The following is a 17,847-nucleotide window of genomic DNA, read 5'->3' as shown; positions in this document are numbered from 1 at the left end:
TATAACTGCCATCCATCACATACTGTTGCTGTTGCAAATTCCTCATCGCTTCTATCTGTCTCTCCAACCAATCTACTCAATCTGATAAGATTCGCATCCAACAGCATTTATGGCAGATATAATCTGCAGTAACTCTTAAACTCCCACATCTGACAAGAAGTACATATCACTGCAAAAGCCATTTTTTCTCCTTCACAATCTACAGACCCAGAAATTAACACCGTCTTATTCCTCTACAAACACTGCCCCAGGTTAAATTAATAGCAATGGCTTATATTTTAAGTTTAATCAAGAGACTTATCTCCAAAAACATATAATCAAGAAAGAATCCACTATACTCACTACTGCAGCCTTTCTCTTGGACAGACTTAAAACAACAAATAACTTATCTGATTCTGTGCTGTGAACTTCGCCCAACAGTTCCTCCAAGATTAGTTGTGAATTTCACTGTTTGTTAATTTTCCCACTTGCACTCCGATGTCCAGCGATACACGAATTCAAACAGCAAAGGCAGTAACTGTCCAGGTTCTCTCTCTCTCTCCTGCACTGTCCTCACCATGTATTTCCTTTGTCTGCTCTTCTCCCTTTTAAACTGCTGTTGTTTTGACTTTTTTTTTCAAAGTTCCAAAACAATGCAACAGCATATAAAACAGTAATCACTGCTCCTGGAATTCGAGGAAATCACCTCCAACACCTAAAATACCTCAAAAAAAGGAGCAGCTCTTACAGCCAGAAATTTTTCCCATCCTCCATCTTGGATTGAAAAGAAAAAAACAAAATATGAGCAGTTAAAAAAAAATCAAAAGGCAAAAGGAAGGGAGGAACATAAAACAATGAGGGGAAAGGTATTGTGAAATCTAATAGGATTAAAGGCTGACAGATCTCCTGATGCTCATATCTATATCGTTGGTTCTTAAAAGAAGTGGGAGCTGAGACAACAAGACATTGGTTTGCAATCTTTCAAAATTCCCTAGATTCTGTCAAGTTCCCAAGATTTGTAAATAGCAAACAGATTGTCTCTCTTTCCTTTTTTACATGTACTATATTGAGAATATTTGAGTCAAAAAGAGCACCTACTTTGGACGATAGTTCCTGGATAGAGGCAGCGGGATTTCTGACTCCAATAAGCACACACCCTGGTAGATGGCGGCAGGAACTGTGTTGAGGATGGTTTGACATCAAGTACCTGTAGGTAATTTTTTTATTTTATAAATAAGGTCACTAATTAACATTGACAACGCATCATATTGCAAAAGTTCCCTCACAAAACTGAACCTTAAAAATAAATGATAGGAATAAGCCTTTAATTCCAAATTGAGGTAGTTATAAAGTTCTCATGGTAAAACTCAAATCCCCATTTAATTAAAAAGAATGCTTTGATTTAGTGATGAGTACTGTCCTCAATGGACATTCACATTTCCTCTCTCATCGCTATTGAGCAAATACTTTAAAAACAATTTTTATTGCTGGTTTCCACCCTGTGGACGCAACAATGAATTAGGGAATAGTGGAGTGCAGAAGGAGGCCATTCAGCCCAGCATGTCTGTGTCAGCTCTCTGAAACAGTGATCCAATTGGTCACAGCTCTTTCTTCATCGCTGTCTAACATTTCCCTTTTCAAGTACTTCTTCAATTTCCTTTTGAAAAGTGTTGAACATGCCATTCTACACTTTTGGCATATAGTCTCTCATCTGCTCCTGGTTTCTTTACCAAGTAGACCACTGCAAAATGAAGATAGTGTAAAAAATGTGTGAAATATTCCAAAATTAAACCAGACCAACCTGCCTTGGCGTCATCCTTTCCACTCAACCCTCCATACCAGGTTTAAATTTGCAAACTAATTGCATTCTAATATTACCTATAAATTACCTCAATAGATATCACAGACCAAACAACAGGTTCTTCACCCTTCTTATGGTGTATAAAGTATTCATAATCTCATCTGACCATTCATGAGCGGACTGGACAAGGTTTGAACTGTAGGCAGAGGGAAATAGTTACAAGAGGAACTCACCGCTTCCTGCAGCAGTTGCTCCAGGGAATAGATTCTCTGTCGGTTTCCTCTTTCTCCTTCAATCACAACACTGTAACTGCACAATGGAAAGCCCAGTCACTGACACAAATATATCCATGCATGGAAATACTTATGAATTCTGTAATTGGATAGGACATTACAGTTGACACCGGGCAGACCTTTCAATGGTTTTCTTAGTTGGAGGAATGGAAGGAAACTCCTGGGAGCCTTAGCATTTTCAACAAAGCCAAATGCGGCCATGTCAAACATACTATTCCCCCACTGTCAGTTGTAGTTGGTAAGTCACTTGATATGCCTGTTCCAGGGCAGTGAAAAACAAACACTTGATGTGTAGATCTTGTGAACTGCCATTGGATTCAGAAGCTTCTGAATAAAGAATAGTGTGGGGGTGAAAACAAACAGGGAAAACAGTGGAAGCCTGCTGGTAAAATCATTCTGTCTGAAACCAATGTATCAATGCGAAGGCATGATATGAATGGTGTATTTCAGCCTTGGGTTGGGGGAAATGTTGAGCGATAAGTGCGTGTGTGTTTTGTGATTAGAGACTTAACATCGTCTGAAAAGACAATGGCTAGGATGTTGATAGCACCACGCCTGTTATTCAGACACAAGATGATGTCTAAATATGTAATGGGCCAAATGGCCTAATTCTCCTCCTATATCTTATGATCAAATATCGGGTGGGGCGATAAGATGGAATTGAACCTCTTGGATATTTTTGAAGTCAGGAAAAGACAGGTCCAATGTTTACACTCAAAGCATGCATTAGGCCTTTTGCATGTGCAATGCCAGAGCCCAAGTCCGTCTGAGGCTCCCTTTGCGAAATTCTTGCTTTCAGTCAGCACTTGTGCCCATAACCAGAGGGAGAATGTTCCAACCCATTCTGCCAACCCACTCAGTTTCTGCTGATAACCAATTTTCTCTTGTGCCTATTTTAAGAGTTAAAGAACTATTGGGAAATGTTGTGGTTATCATTTTGATATCTGGATCCTGACAGCTGTCAGATTAACATGAATACTTCACCCAGATCCACCCTCCCCGACTAATAAACTATTCACTTATTCACATCCGTAAAACTAAGAGAAATTAACCTTTAATCGCAGTGTCAGCATCTGTTTCACACTATATAGGTCTTACTTCTGAATTCATCCACCTTAGTCTATTCCTGCTGCTCAGTTCACATGAACTCTGGTTACTAAGTTAACTTGAATGAACAAGCTTTCTGTAAATGTAGTTCAGGTTAATTCTGTTGCAATCAGTGTGAACATGTGCTCTTTGTTAACTTTATTGGTGCTTTTCAAATGCCCTTGATGATTTTTGGAATCCTCTGATTTTGCGATCGACAGATAAATCACTGGATGCTTGCTAGGCATTTTTCTGTTACGTAGCTAATATTCTATTGTTGTCAAATCCAATCTGCTCAGCTCTGCAGCAATCAAGAAACACGTCTTCAACAACAAATCGTTGTTTAGCAAAGTGAAAGTGAAAGGGCAGGATTTGGTGCCGATACAGAGACAGGAATGGAGGCCCAGTCCAAGACTAGTCCACGAGCAAAGAACAGCTTTTGTTAACGCAATTCAAGGTATCAGAGCCAGTGGCTCCCAATACCTCAAATTGAAAATCCTGCTTGATCTGTCATTTGTCATTCAAATGAGATAAGATTTCTTCTATAATTCAGTTATCAGCAAGCCATGTCTTTAGTAGCATTTTCGGCAAAAATCTCCTCTTTTAATCTCTGATTTCTGTTTGTTCCTTCAATTAGAGAAGATAGTTGCGGTTGGCTGGATTGCACAGGGAATCCTGCACAACAAAGTGAAATGTTATGCACTTGTTTTGAAAACAAGCATGAGGGATATACAGCAATAAGTTACCTAATTACTGTGAAATGGAACAAAATTAAAACTGCCCCTTACATGTCAGGTGATTGTAGAATTTTGACACATCCTGCATACAGTAATTTGTCTTCCTTTGGTATGAGAATGCGCAGTCCTTCCTTGAGATCTTCTTTACTGATGGAACAGGATTGAGGGACTGAGAGAAAACAAAAATGTGCAAAATTGTTGTTTGGATCATTTTTTCTAGATGCAATGTGGACACTCAACTATGGTAGAGCCTTTAATTCACTAGAATGTCTTGGCACAGAGCTAACCTTATTGGATTCATTTGCTTCAGCCTTGTCATTGAGTCAGAGTCATACAGCATGGAAACAGACCCTTCGGTCCAACTAGTCCATGCCAACCATGTTCCTAAACTAAGCTAGTCCCACTTGCCTGCATTTGTCCCATATCCTTCCAAACTTTTGCTATTCATGAACTTATCCAAATGTTTTTTAAATGTTATAACTGCACCTGCATCCACCGCTTTCTCTGGCTGTCCATTCCATACACAAACCATTCTCTGTGTAAAAACGTTGCCCCTCATGCCTTTTTTAGAACTTTCTCCTCTCATCTTAAAAATATACCCCTTAGTCTTAAACTCCTGACCCCAGGGAAAAGACCCTTGCTATTCATCTTATCCATGCCCCTCATGATTTTATAAACCCCTCAATCTCCAATGTGCCAGTGAAAGAAGTCCCAGTTATCCAGCCAATTTTTATAATTCAAGTCTTCCATTTTTGGCAATATCCTGGTAAAATCTTTTCTGAACCCTCTCCAATTTAATAGTAATATTTTTCCCATAGTAGGGTGACCAGAATTGGACATGGTTCTCCAGAAGAGGCCTCACCAACGTCCTGTAAAACCTCAACATGATGCCCCAACCTCTATTCTCAAAGGTCTGAGTGATAGAGACAGGCATGCTAAGTGCCTTCTTAACCACTCTGTCTACTGTGATGCAAATTTCAAACAATTATGTACCTGAATCCCTAGATCTGTCTGTTCTATGACACTCCCAGGGCCCAACCATTACCTGTATAAGCCCTGCCCTTGTTTGTTTTACCAAAATGCAATCCCTCACATTTATCCAATTTAACCTCCATCTGCCACTCCTCAGGCCATTGACCTAATTAACCAAGATCTCTTTGTGATCTTAAATAACTTTCTTCACTGTCCACTACACCACTAGTCTTGGTGTCATCCACAAACTTACTAACCATGCCTCCTATATTCTCTTCCGAATCATTTATATTAGCAACAAACAAAATGGATCCAGTACCAATCCCCATGGAACATCTCTGGTCACAGGCCTCCAGTCCAAAAAAAAACCTCCTCCACCACCCTCTGTCTCCTATTATCAAGCAAATGAGCAAGCTCACCCTGAATCCCATGTGATCAAACTTGACTATTTAGTCTACCATGTGGAACCTTGTCAAAAGCTTTACTACAGTCTATGTAAACAACGTCTACCACTCTGCCCTCATTAATCTTTTTGGTTACTCCTTCAAAAAATTCAGTCAGGTTTGTGACACACAAACTTCCTCTCAGAAAACCCTACTGGCTATCCCTAATCAGTCCTTGCCTATCCAAGTGTATGTAAATTCTATTTTTCAAAATGACCTCCAACAACTTACCCACCATTGATACCAGACTCACAAGTCTATCATTCCCAGGCTTCTCCTTACATCCTTTCTAAATAAAGGCACAACATTAGCCATCCTCCAGTCTTCCAGCACCACACCCGTGGTTACAGATGACATAAATATTTCTACTTAGAGGCCTCATAATTTCTTCCCAGGGATACACTTGATCAGATCCTAGAGATTTATCCACCCAGACTTCCAGCACTTCCTCTTCTGTCATGTGAACTGTTTTCAAACATCAATATTTATTTCCCAGAGTTCTCGCGCCTCCATTTCTTTCTCCAAAGTAAAACTTGACGCAAAATATTTCTGACTTCATACATAAACTGATCAATAACTGCATTATTACAGTTCTCAACATTTTTTAATATGAACATTAATGTCAAAAGCAAACCGTAGACTCCAAAAACTGAGGCAAGGCCAGTGTGGTTTGACTTGCTCTTTACAGAAGACATTATTGAAAGTTCACGGAAATCTTTGCTACTTGCATTTTTAATAATGTAAACTTTTATTATTGTCCATGTTTCAATGGTTTTAACTTAACAGACATAATTTACAGTAAACTTTCACTGGAGCAATGTTTAGAAATCAGGTTTAATAAAGTACAAGTTACTTCACACACAACAGAGCTCTGGAAACATCCAGGAAAAGAAGTGGGGTTAGCTTGAGTCAACATGCTGTAAGAAACCGAGAGTGCGTTTAAGTGTGAAAAGTGTCTTCATAGCTTTTAGTGGAACATAGAATCTGCACAATATATGGAACCTGCAATCAATTGTCCCTTTAAGTGGCAGTGTCTGGTGTTCTGTTGTATGATCAGTTTGACCTTTGACTAAAATCCCCTTAGTTGCGTTAGTATAAGAATATTGCTATCTTTCTATAGAAGGTACTTTACTTCCAGACATTGACAGAATCAGACTTTTAGAGTCCTGTAAAATGTTTGAAACTTTCCACTTCTGTAAGATTTTCAAAGGAAGCTGCCAGATTAATCTCACCAATAGGCATCCAGTTTATACAGAACTATTGACTTACAACTTGCTCAGATCTAAGCTTTGACAAAGGGTCAGTTAGACTTTTCTCTCCATACAGATGCTGCCAGACCTGCTAAGATCTTCCAGCATTTTCTCTTTTGGGTTCTAAATTTTGTTTGCTTGTTATGCAGCACTTAAACAAAAAACACCTACCGCACAACTCTGCCAAACAGCTCACAGATGCACTCTCATCTTCCTCAGAAAAGCTGCTGTCTTCATCAAATGCAAAATCATCCTCTGCAGCGAAGCTTTCCAATAGTTTGCTGACAGCTCGTCCCTTTGACTGTGTGAAAGAAGAACAGAACCCATTTAAATGCACACTTAAATTGATCGTTCCTATCACTGTGTGGGTGTAATATTACACGAATGAAAATTATTACTCGCAATATCAGAGTGAAAGATACTACATTAAGAGTGCACCTGCCTTTGTCCTAATTTGCACCAAGCCCTGTTCACCTAGCAAGCCTCCGTTTGTTGTCTTATATTGGCACCCAATCTATTAAAGCACTGGTTTTACAATTCTCACCCATAATTGCAAATCTTTCCATGCTCACACTCCCACCAAATCTAGTCATACAATCCTCCAAGATGTCTGCTCTACTCAAATCATGGCTTCTTTAATGATAAGGGATAAGAAGGGCCAGACATCTGGAGGACAAGATCACATCTACATTTTGATGATCTGGGACCCACTCGCCGATCCCTCTCAACATTCACAAAATCACGTTAACGGCATTAATAGCGAAGCCGACACAACATTAGGTGGCTAGGGTTTCCCTCAGGTTAGCACCTTCTGGCAATTCCTGCAACTGTCTCGGCCCCAGGCACATAGGTATTCATCTTTCCCCTGGAGGTCAAGATTGGGGTACGGATTCTCGATAAGTACCCACTTTTCAAAGCCACGCTTACAAATACTCTGTTATCAAAGACAACGTCTGAAATCCTCCATTACCATGATGCAGGCTGTGCACTGAGAAACTGGTCAACACTCTCAATCGTGTAACCAATAGCAACTCAGAGCATTTGATCTTCCTGTGACTGCCATCTGATGGTCAACATCATGTGTACCAACAAACCAACCCTGTAAGTCAGTATTGCAAACAAAGAGCAATTCTATGATGCCCTGGGTAATGTTCTGAGGAATATTCCAAAGGGCAAGAGGACACTCAACCTGGGTGACTTCCACGCATGTATTGGGGCAGTTAATGATTGATGGTCAACGTGCCTCAGTCTTCAAGGGATAGACACAATCCATTGAGGGTACAAAGCCCAAGAAGGCATTGTGTATTATCACCAACCTTGGCTATCATTTTCTCTATACTGAACTACAAGAGAATTGTAGGGATTGGGTACACCTCACTGTACTTTCATAGATCTCACTAAGGCATTCAACACCATCACAAGTGCAAGATTTTGGGAAAAATTGGCTGTTTACCAAAGTGCCTCAGACTAATCCATTCCTCCATGATAACATGCATTGTCCTGCACAGTTTGAGGTTCCACTTCTGACAGTTTGAAAGTGCAGGTGGAATGAAACAGGGTATATCATAGTCCCCAGTCTTTTGGGCATCTTCTTCTCCTTATGCCTGACTTTTGTCTCCCCTGGAAATATGGAAGGAGTTTCCTTGCTCACTAGGTCAGATAGCAGGCTCTACAATCTGTTAAGACTAAAAGTGAGTACAAAAACACATCTCATCCTTATGACACAACCCCTCCATACTGGTCACCCTCATGGAAACTCAGTTCCAGGCTCATGGACTATCTCTCCCATGCGTGTAAATTGTACCCTGTGACTTTAAACATCAAGAAAACTGTGGTCATGGGACAAGGTGTTGTATCTCCATCCCAGCTATACAAAATAACAGTCCGCTGGAAGTGGTTAGCAAATACTGCTCCCTCCGTGAAGAGAATCTGTCCCTTGATGCAAAGGTTAATAAGTGCATAGGAAAGCATCTATCCTTTTGGCTGGTACACAAAGCAAATATACTCCAGGTTTATCAGCTTCCCAACACCTTGCCGTGTGGTTGTGAAATGTGCGTAACTCAATTTTCAAGGAGAGCAGCTCAATAATTTCCATTTTCACTGTCTGCAGTGTATTATGGGCAGAGCCTGGCAATACAAAGTCATGAATGTGATAATCCTTCAAAAAGGCAAAACTCCCAGACTTGTTAGGTCTCTTCAAACAGAGACAGCTTCAGGATTGGGCGTATTGTTGGAGGGAGGAAGACATGTACCCAGGGATTTTCCATATGGTGAGGCAGCCTGAGTAAGATGACCAATCAGATGACCAAGTCTCCACTTAGAGTCATAGAGATGTACAGCATGGAAACAGACCCTTCGGTCCAACCCGTCCATGCTGACCAGATATCCCAACCCAATCTAGTCCCACCTGCCAGCACCTGGCCCATATCCCTCCAAACCCTTCCTATTCATATACCCAACCAAATACCTCTTAAATGTTGCAATTGGACCAGCCTCCACCACTTCCTCTGGCAGCTCATTCCACACCCGTACCACCCTCTGTGTGAAAACGTTGCCCCTTAGGTCTCTTTTATATCTTTCCCCTCTCACCCCCAAACCTATACCCTCTAGTTCTGGACTCCCCGACCCCAGAGAAAAGACTTTACCTATTTACCCTATCCATGCCCCTCATAATTTTGTAAACCTCTATAAGGTCACCCCTCAGCCTCCGACGCTCCAGGGAAAACAGCCCTAGCCTGTTCAGCCTCTCCCTATAGCTCAAATCCTCCAACCCTGGCAACATCCTTGTAAATCTTTTCTGAACCCTTTCAAGTTGCACAACATCTTTCCGATAGCAAGGAGACCAGAATTGCACGCAATATTCCAACTGTGGCCTAACCAATGTCCTGTACAGCCGCAACATGACCTCCCAACTCCTGTACTCAATACTCTCACCAATAAAGGAAAGCATACCAAATGCCTTCCTCACTATCCTATCTACCTGGGACTCCACTTTCAAGGAGCTATGAACCTGCACTCCAAGGTCTCTTTGTTCAGCAACACTCCCTAGAACCTTACCATTAAGTGTATAAGTCCTGCTAAGATTTGCTTTCCCAAAATGCAGCACCTTGCATTTATCTGAATTAAACTCCATCTGCCACTTCTCAGCCCATTGGCCTGCCTGGTCTAGATCCGGTTGTAATCTGAGGTACCCTTCTTTGCTGTCCACTACACCTCCAATTTTGGTGCCATCTGCAAACTTACTAACTGTACCTCTTATGCTCCCATCCGAATCATTTATGTAAATGACAAAAAGTAGAGGGCCCAGCACCGATCCTTGTGGCACTCCACTGGTCACAGGCCTCCAATTTGAAAAACAACCCTCCACCACCACCCTGTCTTTTACCTTTGAGCCAGTTCTGTATCCAAATGGCTAGTTCTCCCTGGATTCCGTAAGATCTAACCTTGCTAACCAATCTCCCATGGGGAACCTTGTCGAACACTTTACTGAAGTCCATATAGATCACATCTACCGCTCTGCCCTCATCAATCCTCTTTGTTACTTCCTCAAAGCTTGTGAGTGTGACTTGCATCGCTTCTGGGAGTTACTTACTGGGATAGAGGGAAATGGCAACATCTCCTGTGGATAGACATGCACCTCCACAATGACCAGTGTTATGGTAGCTTGGCAGTAGGCACCAATGCCAAAGAAAAACTCCACAATGACGCCCAGTAACTTCATGAGCAGTATTTGTGGCAGAGCCAGCCTCTCAAAGATTGATCTCTTCAGCAATGATGAAAAGGTGTGTCATATAAAGACACATCATCTGAGATGGCTTGTTTGTTGTCTATCCATCATCTATTGTTGGTGAAAGATGCTGACAATTAATAGTTTCAGGTATGGGAAACTGAAAACCTGACCTTAGCTTAAACATTCTCAAGAATGATTTCTCAGAACAAGGACTCATTGCCACTTATTTTGTTCAGACAAGTATTTACCTTGTCTCTTTATTGTTGTAGATCATGTGTACAGACCTCATCTCTGTACCCTAAATCATTCTGTCTGAGTTTGTCACATACACCCCCCCCCCCCCCCAAGGAAAGGATATATTAGATTGGAGGGTTTGAAATTCTCCTCATTAGAAACATTAGTGAACTGGATACTGTCAACTAGACTGTGAAGTGATTAAGGAGCTTGATAAGCAATACCAAAATCACAACAACAATTGATTATTTTGATTCTGTTATCTTCAAGCAGATTATGGGAAAGGACTGCTGTGATCAGTGGACTAATGGCATAATATGTGTAAGGGACACAAGAAAACTGGACAAGCTGTAGTTATTTGCAAACATGAATCCCATTCAGCACATTTCAGATTCTGTATCAAATTCAAAGTTGATCCTTACTAATGAACATTTATTCCATGAATGGTTAATACATTTTCAGGGCTGGGATCAGAATAGGAAAACCAACCTGACATTTAACATTCCCAGACATATTTTCTTTAAACACATGCTTTTAAAAGCTATGCAGCTGAACTTTTTTAAAAAAATTAATAACTTATCAATTTCAGGTGTTTCTCTCAGCATTGCATGCCAACCTTTAATAGTTTTTGTTGAGTTCACTTCAGATCAATGAACATGTTTGTTTGTACATGTGACGAAGAACAATTTTCATGTTTTGGTAATCATCAATGCTTCCCCCTGTATTTATCAAATAGTTTTAAAATGTTTTATTTAAATAAATGGTGACTGAAAAATGAACCAACTTTTATTTCCTGAGGGTACTCAGAACTAGTCATTCATTAACAGAGGTAGTTTGCAATTGTACGAAGATGCTCCCTCCATCGACTCCTCACCTCTTTCACTGGCAGCTTGCTCTTTAGTTTGTTCAGTCTGTTCCGATTATGGTCAGTGGGGTTTGCTCTTTTTTGAGAGAGGCACAGTCCACTTGATTTCTAACAAAGAGAAACAGAAGTGTTAAGTATCAGTACAGGAGAACTAGCTTCCAATATAAAATAAAACCAAACCCCCCTGTGAAAGCTTCATCTGTAGATGAAGTGTTTAAGATTGAGATGAGAATGAGGTCAGAGTTTGAGACAGAATTCACATCAGTGAGAAAAATAATCTCTCCTAAGTTATGAGTTCTATTGGTGAATGTACAGCAATTTGTGGGCAACCTACCTGACCCCTGCCCTGTTACTAAAACAGCACAAGGTTACAATACAAAATCAAAGCAGTTCTCCTCATTCAAAGACTGGAGTTGTTCTTTAAAGCACACAACAAAGTAAATTGCTGAAGTCTTCAGGTTAGTGTATTAACTAAATAAGCACTGTGACTACAAACATAAATAGAAAGTTGCAGTCCTGTGCCTCTTGTTTGAAATCCAGTGTTGCCATTACAGTCAACTGCTCCACAGCTGTGTTTTTGGATTGAATATTGACAACTTTCTAATTATATACCATTAAACTACATCCGATTTTAATAAAGAGCTACAGGATGGACAAAAACAAGGAACATTCTTAGAGCACCCTAGGAAGGAAATGGTGCCTTTGGAGCAATGAGCCCAATGCCCTCCAAAACTGGGGTTTCTCTGATGTCACTTTGAAGTTCACTGTCAAATACCTGATAGAGACTGACTGCCATGATTTGTCAAGTACTTGATTACTGTGATAGCAGACAATGACCAGAGCACTGGAAGGTGCACCAGATGTTTCCATCAGCAGAGTTATTTAGATGGCAAGGCTTCCCATTTCTCCATCCAGAGTTTTGACAATGAATATTATAGATGCTACACATTATAATGTATATTGTAACATTAGCCACACTGCATCACTTGGGTGGCATTAATTATCTTGGGGCAAAACATCCACCCCCCTCTGGGTTGGGTGCCCTGCCTTAAAGAGCTGCTGACCAACCTGATTGCTCTCCGGCTCTCGCAGTGCTCACAATGCCAGGTTTGAGTGTGGTCATTGTTGAAACTATAGGCACTGCTAAAAAAGAGCTGCTAACAGGGGCCAGACTTTGGTTAAGTGCAGGGTATCAGTGGAGCTTGGCTGTTCTAGTAGAAGGACTTAAGGGGGTAGAGGCCTGTTTTGAAAGTGCGGGTTTAGGGAAGATTAAGGGGATGCTATGAGGCAAGGGATGCCTCTGCTGAGTAAAGGGAATCCCAAAAGGTTCCCTCACCATGAATGAGCTCACCCAGTTAAAGCCAGACTACCCACTAAGAGTAGACCTGTCTCTGTCACAGTTAATGAATGGATAGGCAGTGGTCAGAACACACGCTGCATTTTAAACATGTCCCTTCCTTCAATTCTATTGAGGATGGCAGAATTCATAAAATTCTTTCCTACAATTTTTGCATAATTTGAATTGTAATCTTGTGCTATTTCTGACCAACATTCAATTTTTCCCTCAGTACTCAAAGGATTACATTGACAGTGGCACAATTTGGCTAGTGGTAGTTCATTGTTCCTATACTCCACAGTCACTTCTGCCATCACTGAAAGTAGGATTGTGAGGGAATGGGACTTAGGGGATTTGCCAGGTTGCATGTTAGTGTGTTTACTGAAGCACATGATGGAGTCAGTTTCACTGGTGATGATATGAGGTGACTTGAAAGCCAAGCTTATAAGCCTTTAAGCTACTCATATTTCTGACAGATTGCTGGGTCTTAATTTCTTGACTACACGATGTAAGATGAGGGCCCACAGTGCAGCAACTAGTCCAGGAAATTTCTAATTACAGTCAAATGAAGAGCAAATACTCCAAAGTTCATGGCAAGTCTTTGAAGAACCTTCTAATGTCAAACGCCAGTCGGTGGTCGCTATCCCTTACAGCGCTCAGAACAGGGTGGCTTTCTGCAATCTAACATCCTCACGAGTTAAGTTGTGTACCTGCGCTGATTTATAGCTGCTGAGCTACAGAAAACAACTTTTTTAAAACTCATTCAACTCTGAAACAGTTGCCACTCATCAGGAAGTTGCCTGTTGAAGAGCTCAGCTCGAGTACCAAACAGGGAATTCTCCTTTGTACCCTCACTGAGAAACCACGAAGATGTTTCACCTCTTAATTTTGTGCAGTGATAAAGATACTCAGAAGTCACCAGATATTCTAATTATTTGGCAGGCAGGTGATCAGACCTCAATGCTGTGTTTTCACTCTCTCTTTGGTATACAGATGACGGATTCAATTCTGACTGCTAATTATTCAAAGGTGCTATTTTTTAACTTATTTATTTGAAATTAAAATGTTACCAATGAGCATGGAGCAAAGTTGACCACGAACATGCCATCACATGACCAGGCACAGAGCAGCAGAAAGCTTTTTAAACAAGTAAATATTTTGAGAAATCACTGAAAAATAAATTGCAGCCCGGCAAGAATATGTCCACAGTCACGGACAAGACAGAAGCAGACAGACATGGAAGCCAGTCTTCCTTGCTGCAATAGGCTGATACAAAGAACACAGTTATTATCACATCCAACAACAACAAGAACTTGTATAAAATGGTCTCAAAGTATTTCATGTGGATGTAGGAACATAGAAGATAGGAGCAGAGTAGGCCGTTTAGCCATTCAAGCCTACTCTGCCATTTAATATTATCATTGCTGATCGTCCAACACAGTCCCTTCGTCCTGCTTTCTCCCACACCCTTTGATCCCTTTAACCCTAAACACCATATCTAACATCTTCTTTAAATGTTTTGGCCTCAGATGCCTTCCGCAGCAGAGAATTCCACAGATTCACCACTTTCTAGGTGAATTTCTCCGCATCTCATTCCTAAATGGCTTACCCCATTTCTGTGACCTCTCTGACACTAACCTCTGATTCTGGACTCCTCCCTGGTCATCAGGACTATCATTCCTTCATTGACTATTTTTAGTCCTGTAGGAATTTTATAGGTTTCTATGAGATTCTCCCCCACTGCTCCCCACTTAGTTCTCTAAATTCCAGTTAATTTAGTCCCAAGTGATCCTTAAAGGAAAAGTGCCAAGTATACGACAAATGGAGATACAGGGAGAATAGTCCAAAACTGTGGTCAAAGAGGGAGGAGAGGGAGGTGGAGAGGCAGAGTCTTTCAGGCCTGTGGGCAGTGTCACCTCGGTAGCTGAAATCAGCCAATGGTGAGAGAAGATAGAAGAAACTTTTAAAAATTTTAACATACCTTCAAATCTATAAGGCTAATCCATTGGGACGGTGAGTGAGTTCTTGGAATTAACAATGGGGAGGGGTGTGTCATAGTATGGTGGGGAGTATGACCCACTTCAGGCTCCACATCACTGATACCACACTTTGAAACTGGCCTTTATTAATCTGTAGCATGCAGACATGGGAAGAGAGAGCCGGTGAAACTCTTAAGACGCAGTTGTTTCATTTCTGTTGAATTGTGGGCAGCATAGATTTAAGATTCTGGCAATCTTCTCAGCACAGCAGACTGCTGTAGTAATACACAGTATCGCACAGTAGCAGGTCTTGGGATCATGCCAGAGAGTTTCTGCACTGTTAGCCTCCAGTCATGGCTGAGCTATCACAACGAAACACAGAACTGAGGACTGCTGTTCAAACAGTGGGAGTCAAGGGAATTCAGAGTGAGATCTGTCCTGCTATTGTCACATGTGAAATAGAAAGCTTTAAAGTTCAGGGGGTGGGGGCAGGGGGGGATCTGGAGCTGTGGTGTTTAAAAACAGAAGCGATGCTAAGTCGAACCTTTGCTGACATATTAACTAAGTTTCAGATTTAGTTATCCTCAATGGGTGATCGATACTGGTCAGTGATTGAGGTGCTTGTGGACTGCACATCTCAGGACAGGATCAATCCCCAATGAAACCCATCCTGCTGTGCAAAATGATTTCCTCTCATCTGACACCAAGAAACAATGCCGGCAGCTGGAGACTTGGCTGTAGTTAATGTGTTCCAGTCTTGTCAGCTGAACATGGGCAATAAAGTGGCAAAGAAACTGAAACTGGAAATATTACAGGGACTTTAAAAACAATTAAGACTTTTTTACTGGTAGCTATAACAGAACTGGGAAAAGGAGGCTGTCACTTTGAATTGAAGATAAATGTGACTGAAACCTTTTGAAGTTATACAAATTATCAGTAAAATGTCTGGAGTTAAATATTTGCAATCTCACAGTGGTTAATGGGGAACAATGTAGGACTTTTTGTTTGGATTTGAAGGCAACTATCTTTTGTAAACCGACCTTAAAAGTAGCTTGCAGCACTTTGTTTTTCCTGGTGACATTTTTACATCTATTGGCAGAACCTTTCCTGGTTTGCCTTCGAGATGCCAATTTTGCAGGTACAGAAGAAGCGCCAGGAAGTAATCTCCCATCATGCAGCAGGGGCCGCAGATCAGATTCAAAATGGTGCCAAATCGTCACCTCCGCTGGCCCCTTGGAGTTCTTCATCATCTTTTTATTCTTTTCCCCTGCTTTCAGCGCTTTTTTCTTCATGGCCGGCAGCTTCTCAGTCTTTTTAACTGCATTGCTAGATTCCAAGCCATGCTTGGCAGGACGTTTTTTAATCTTCACATCTCCATCTGCGCTGGAAAATCCAAGAGTTCCTGAAAGCACAAAGAAGTGGAATTTACAATTCACCCACTGGCCAGTTCAAGACGTAAAGCAGGAAGTCACCATGGTCTGAACCTGGCCCTCCCTAGTCATCAAACACGAGCAATGCATCGAGTAACCTTTAATCATCCCGGCACACAGCAGCAAAAGCTTTAGGAGAATGGCCACATATGTACAAAGCTCTGTACGTTATAGTGGACTCTCAAGTTTCGAGAGAGTTCAATTATTATAGATACTTAGCTCAAGTCTTTGAGCTTTTCTAAGATGATGAAGTATGGGATGGGGGAAATGAGTTGTTTTTGTAATAGTGGTAACTGTTAACAATGACCACTCATGGCTGCTGCAGAATAAGTCCTTATTTGTATGTGGTCCCTCTGCACAGCTGTGAAGTAAAATGAGGTTTGAATAAATGAATTCCCTCTGCCATTGTTTATCAGCAGCAGCAGCAGCTCTTTGCAATATCCATTTGGAAGCTGCCCTAGGCCACGTGCCGATCATGCAAGTTTCCTGTGGACATGTTTCTTTTTTCTAATAATAAAATCATAACTGGGAATGGAAATATGCAGTTGTGGTTACATGTGGCAGGTGGTCCCCATTAACAGATTTTATTGCAAAGTACATTTATGAGGCTTTTGTTTGGAACTTTTACGGCTGTTTTTTGACAGTTGGCTCTCATTTGAGGGTGGATGTAATACCCATTTGAATGGCTACAATAATTAAATTTAAAAAGGGAGACTTGCCCTCAGCTAAGCTTTTAAGAAGGAAAATGTGCACTCCATTCATTTTGTGACTGATCTGATTTCATAGAATAGAATCCCTACAGTGTGGAAACAGGCCATTTGGCCCAAAAAGCTCACACTGACTCTCTTAAGAGTTACTCACCCAGTCTCATTGCCCTACCCTATTACTCTACGTTCCTCCTCACTAATGCACCTAACCTACACATCCCTGAACACTATGGGCAATTTAGCATGGCCAATTCACCTAACCTGCACATCTTTGGACTGTGGGAGGAAACTGGAGCACTTGGAGGAAACCCATGCTGACACAGGGAGAATACGCAAACTCCACACAGTTGCCTGAAGCTGGAATCGAACACGGGTCCCTGGAACTGTGAGGCAGCAGTGCTAACTATTGAGCCACCGAGCCATCCCAAACATTTGGGAAGCAATATTTGTTATAAATTTAATTATGGGATATGAACATCTCTGGCAAGAGCCTTCATAAAACACTGCAGTCCAACTAATGTAGGTACACTGAGGGAGAGAGATCCAGGAAATTAATCCAGCAACATTGAAGAAATAACAATATAATTCCAAACCAAGCTGGCCCGTGAATTGGAGGGGAACTTGTTGATCGTGATTATTCCAATTGTCCCCTGCTCATGTCCTTCAAAATAGTGGAAGCCAGGGACTCAAAAGATGCTTTTAGGGGAGACTTGGCAAAACGCTGCAAGTTGTAGATGCTACACACTGTGGGCCAATGGTGCAGAGGGTGAATATTTAAGATTGTGGATGGGATGCCATCAAGCTGGCCGATTTGTCCTGGGTGCTGTCAAGCCTTTTGAGAATTTTTGGAAACTGTCCATGCAGAAAAGTGAGAAATATTCCATCACACTCCTATTTGTGCCTTGTAGATGGTAGGCAGGCTTTGGGGAGTCTGGAGCCGAGTGTCTCACTGCATAATTTCCAGTGTGTTCTTGTAACCGACTGCTGTCTATGTGCTCTACTGTT

General features: G+C 41.3%; 1 protein-coding gene across 6 annotated transcripts in view; it reads right to left on the bottom strand.

Annotated features, from left to right (window-relative positions):
• The window catches only part of bahcc1b (BAH domain and coiled-coil containing 1b), a 248,990-nt gene that overhangs the window by 47,506 nt on the left and 183,637 nt on the right, over positions 1-17,847 (bottom strand). For all 6 annotated transcript variants that reach the window (XM_043714770.2, XM_043714769.2, XM_043714772.2 and 3 more), the window contains exons 19-24: positions 15,746-16,107; positions 11,400-11,498; positions 6,733-6,862; positions 3,948-4,065; positions 2,014-2,089; positions 1,078-1,186 (exon numbers count right to left, since the gene is read on the bottom strand). In XM_043714770.2, coding sequence (XP_043570705.2) covers positions 1,078-1,186; positions 2,014-2,089; positions 3,948-4,065; positions 6,733-6,862; positions 11,400-11,498; positions 15,746-16,107 — 894 coding nt within the window. The remainder of the gene's footprint in view (positions 1-1,077; positions 1,187-2,013; positions 2,090-3,947; positions 4,066-6,732; positions 6,863-11,399; positions 11,499-15,745; positions 16,108-17,847) is intronic.

The sequence above is a fragment of the Chiloscyllium plagiosum genome, unplaced genomic scaffold (assembly GCF_037043375.1).
Source record: "Chiloscyllium plagiosum isolate Xiang-an unplaced genomic scaffold, Cpla_swu_hap1 HiC_scaffold_25, whole genome shotgun sequence".
In the NCBI taxonomy this organism is placed as follows: Eukaryota; Metazoa; Chordata; class Chondrichthyes; order Orectolobiformes; family Hemiscylliidae; genus Chiloscyllium; species Chiloscyllium plagiosum.
Note: the sequence above shows the minus strand (reverse complement) of the source record. Positions and strands in the feature narration are given on the sequence as shown.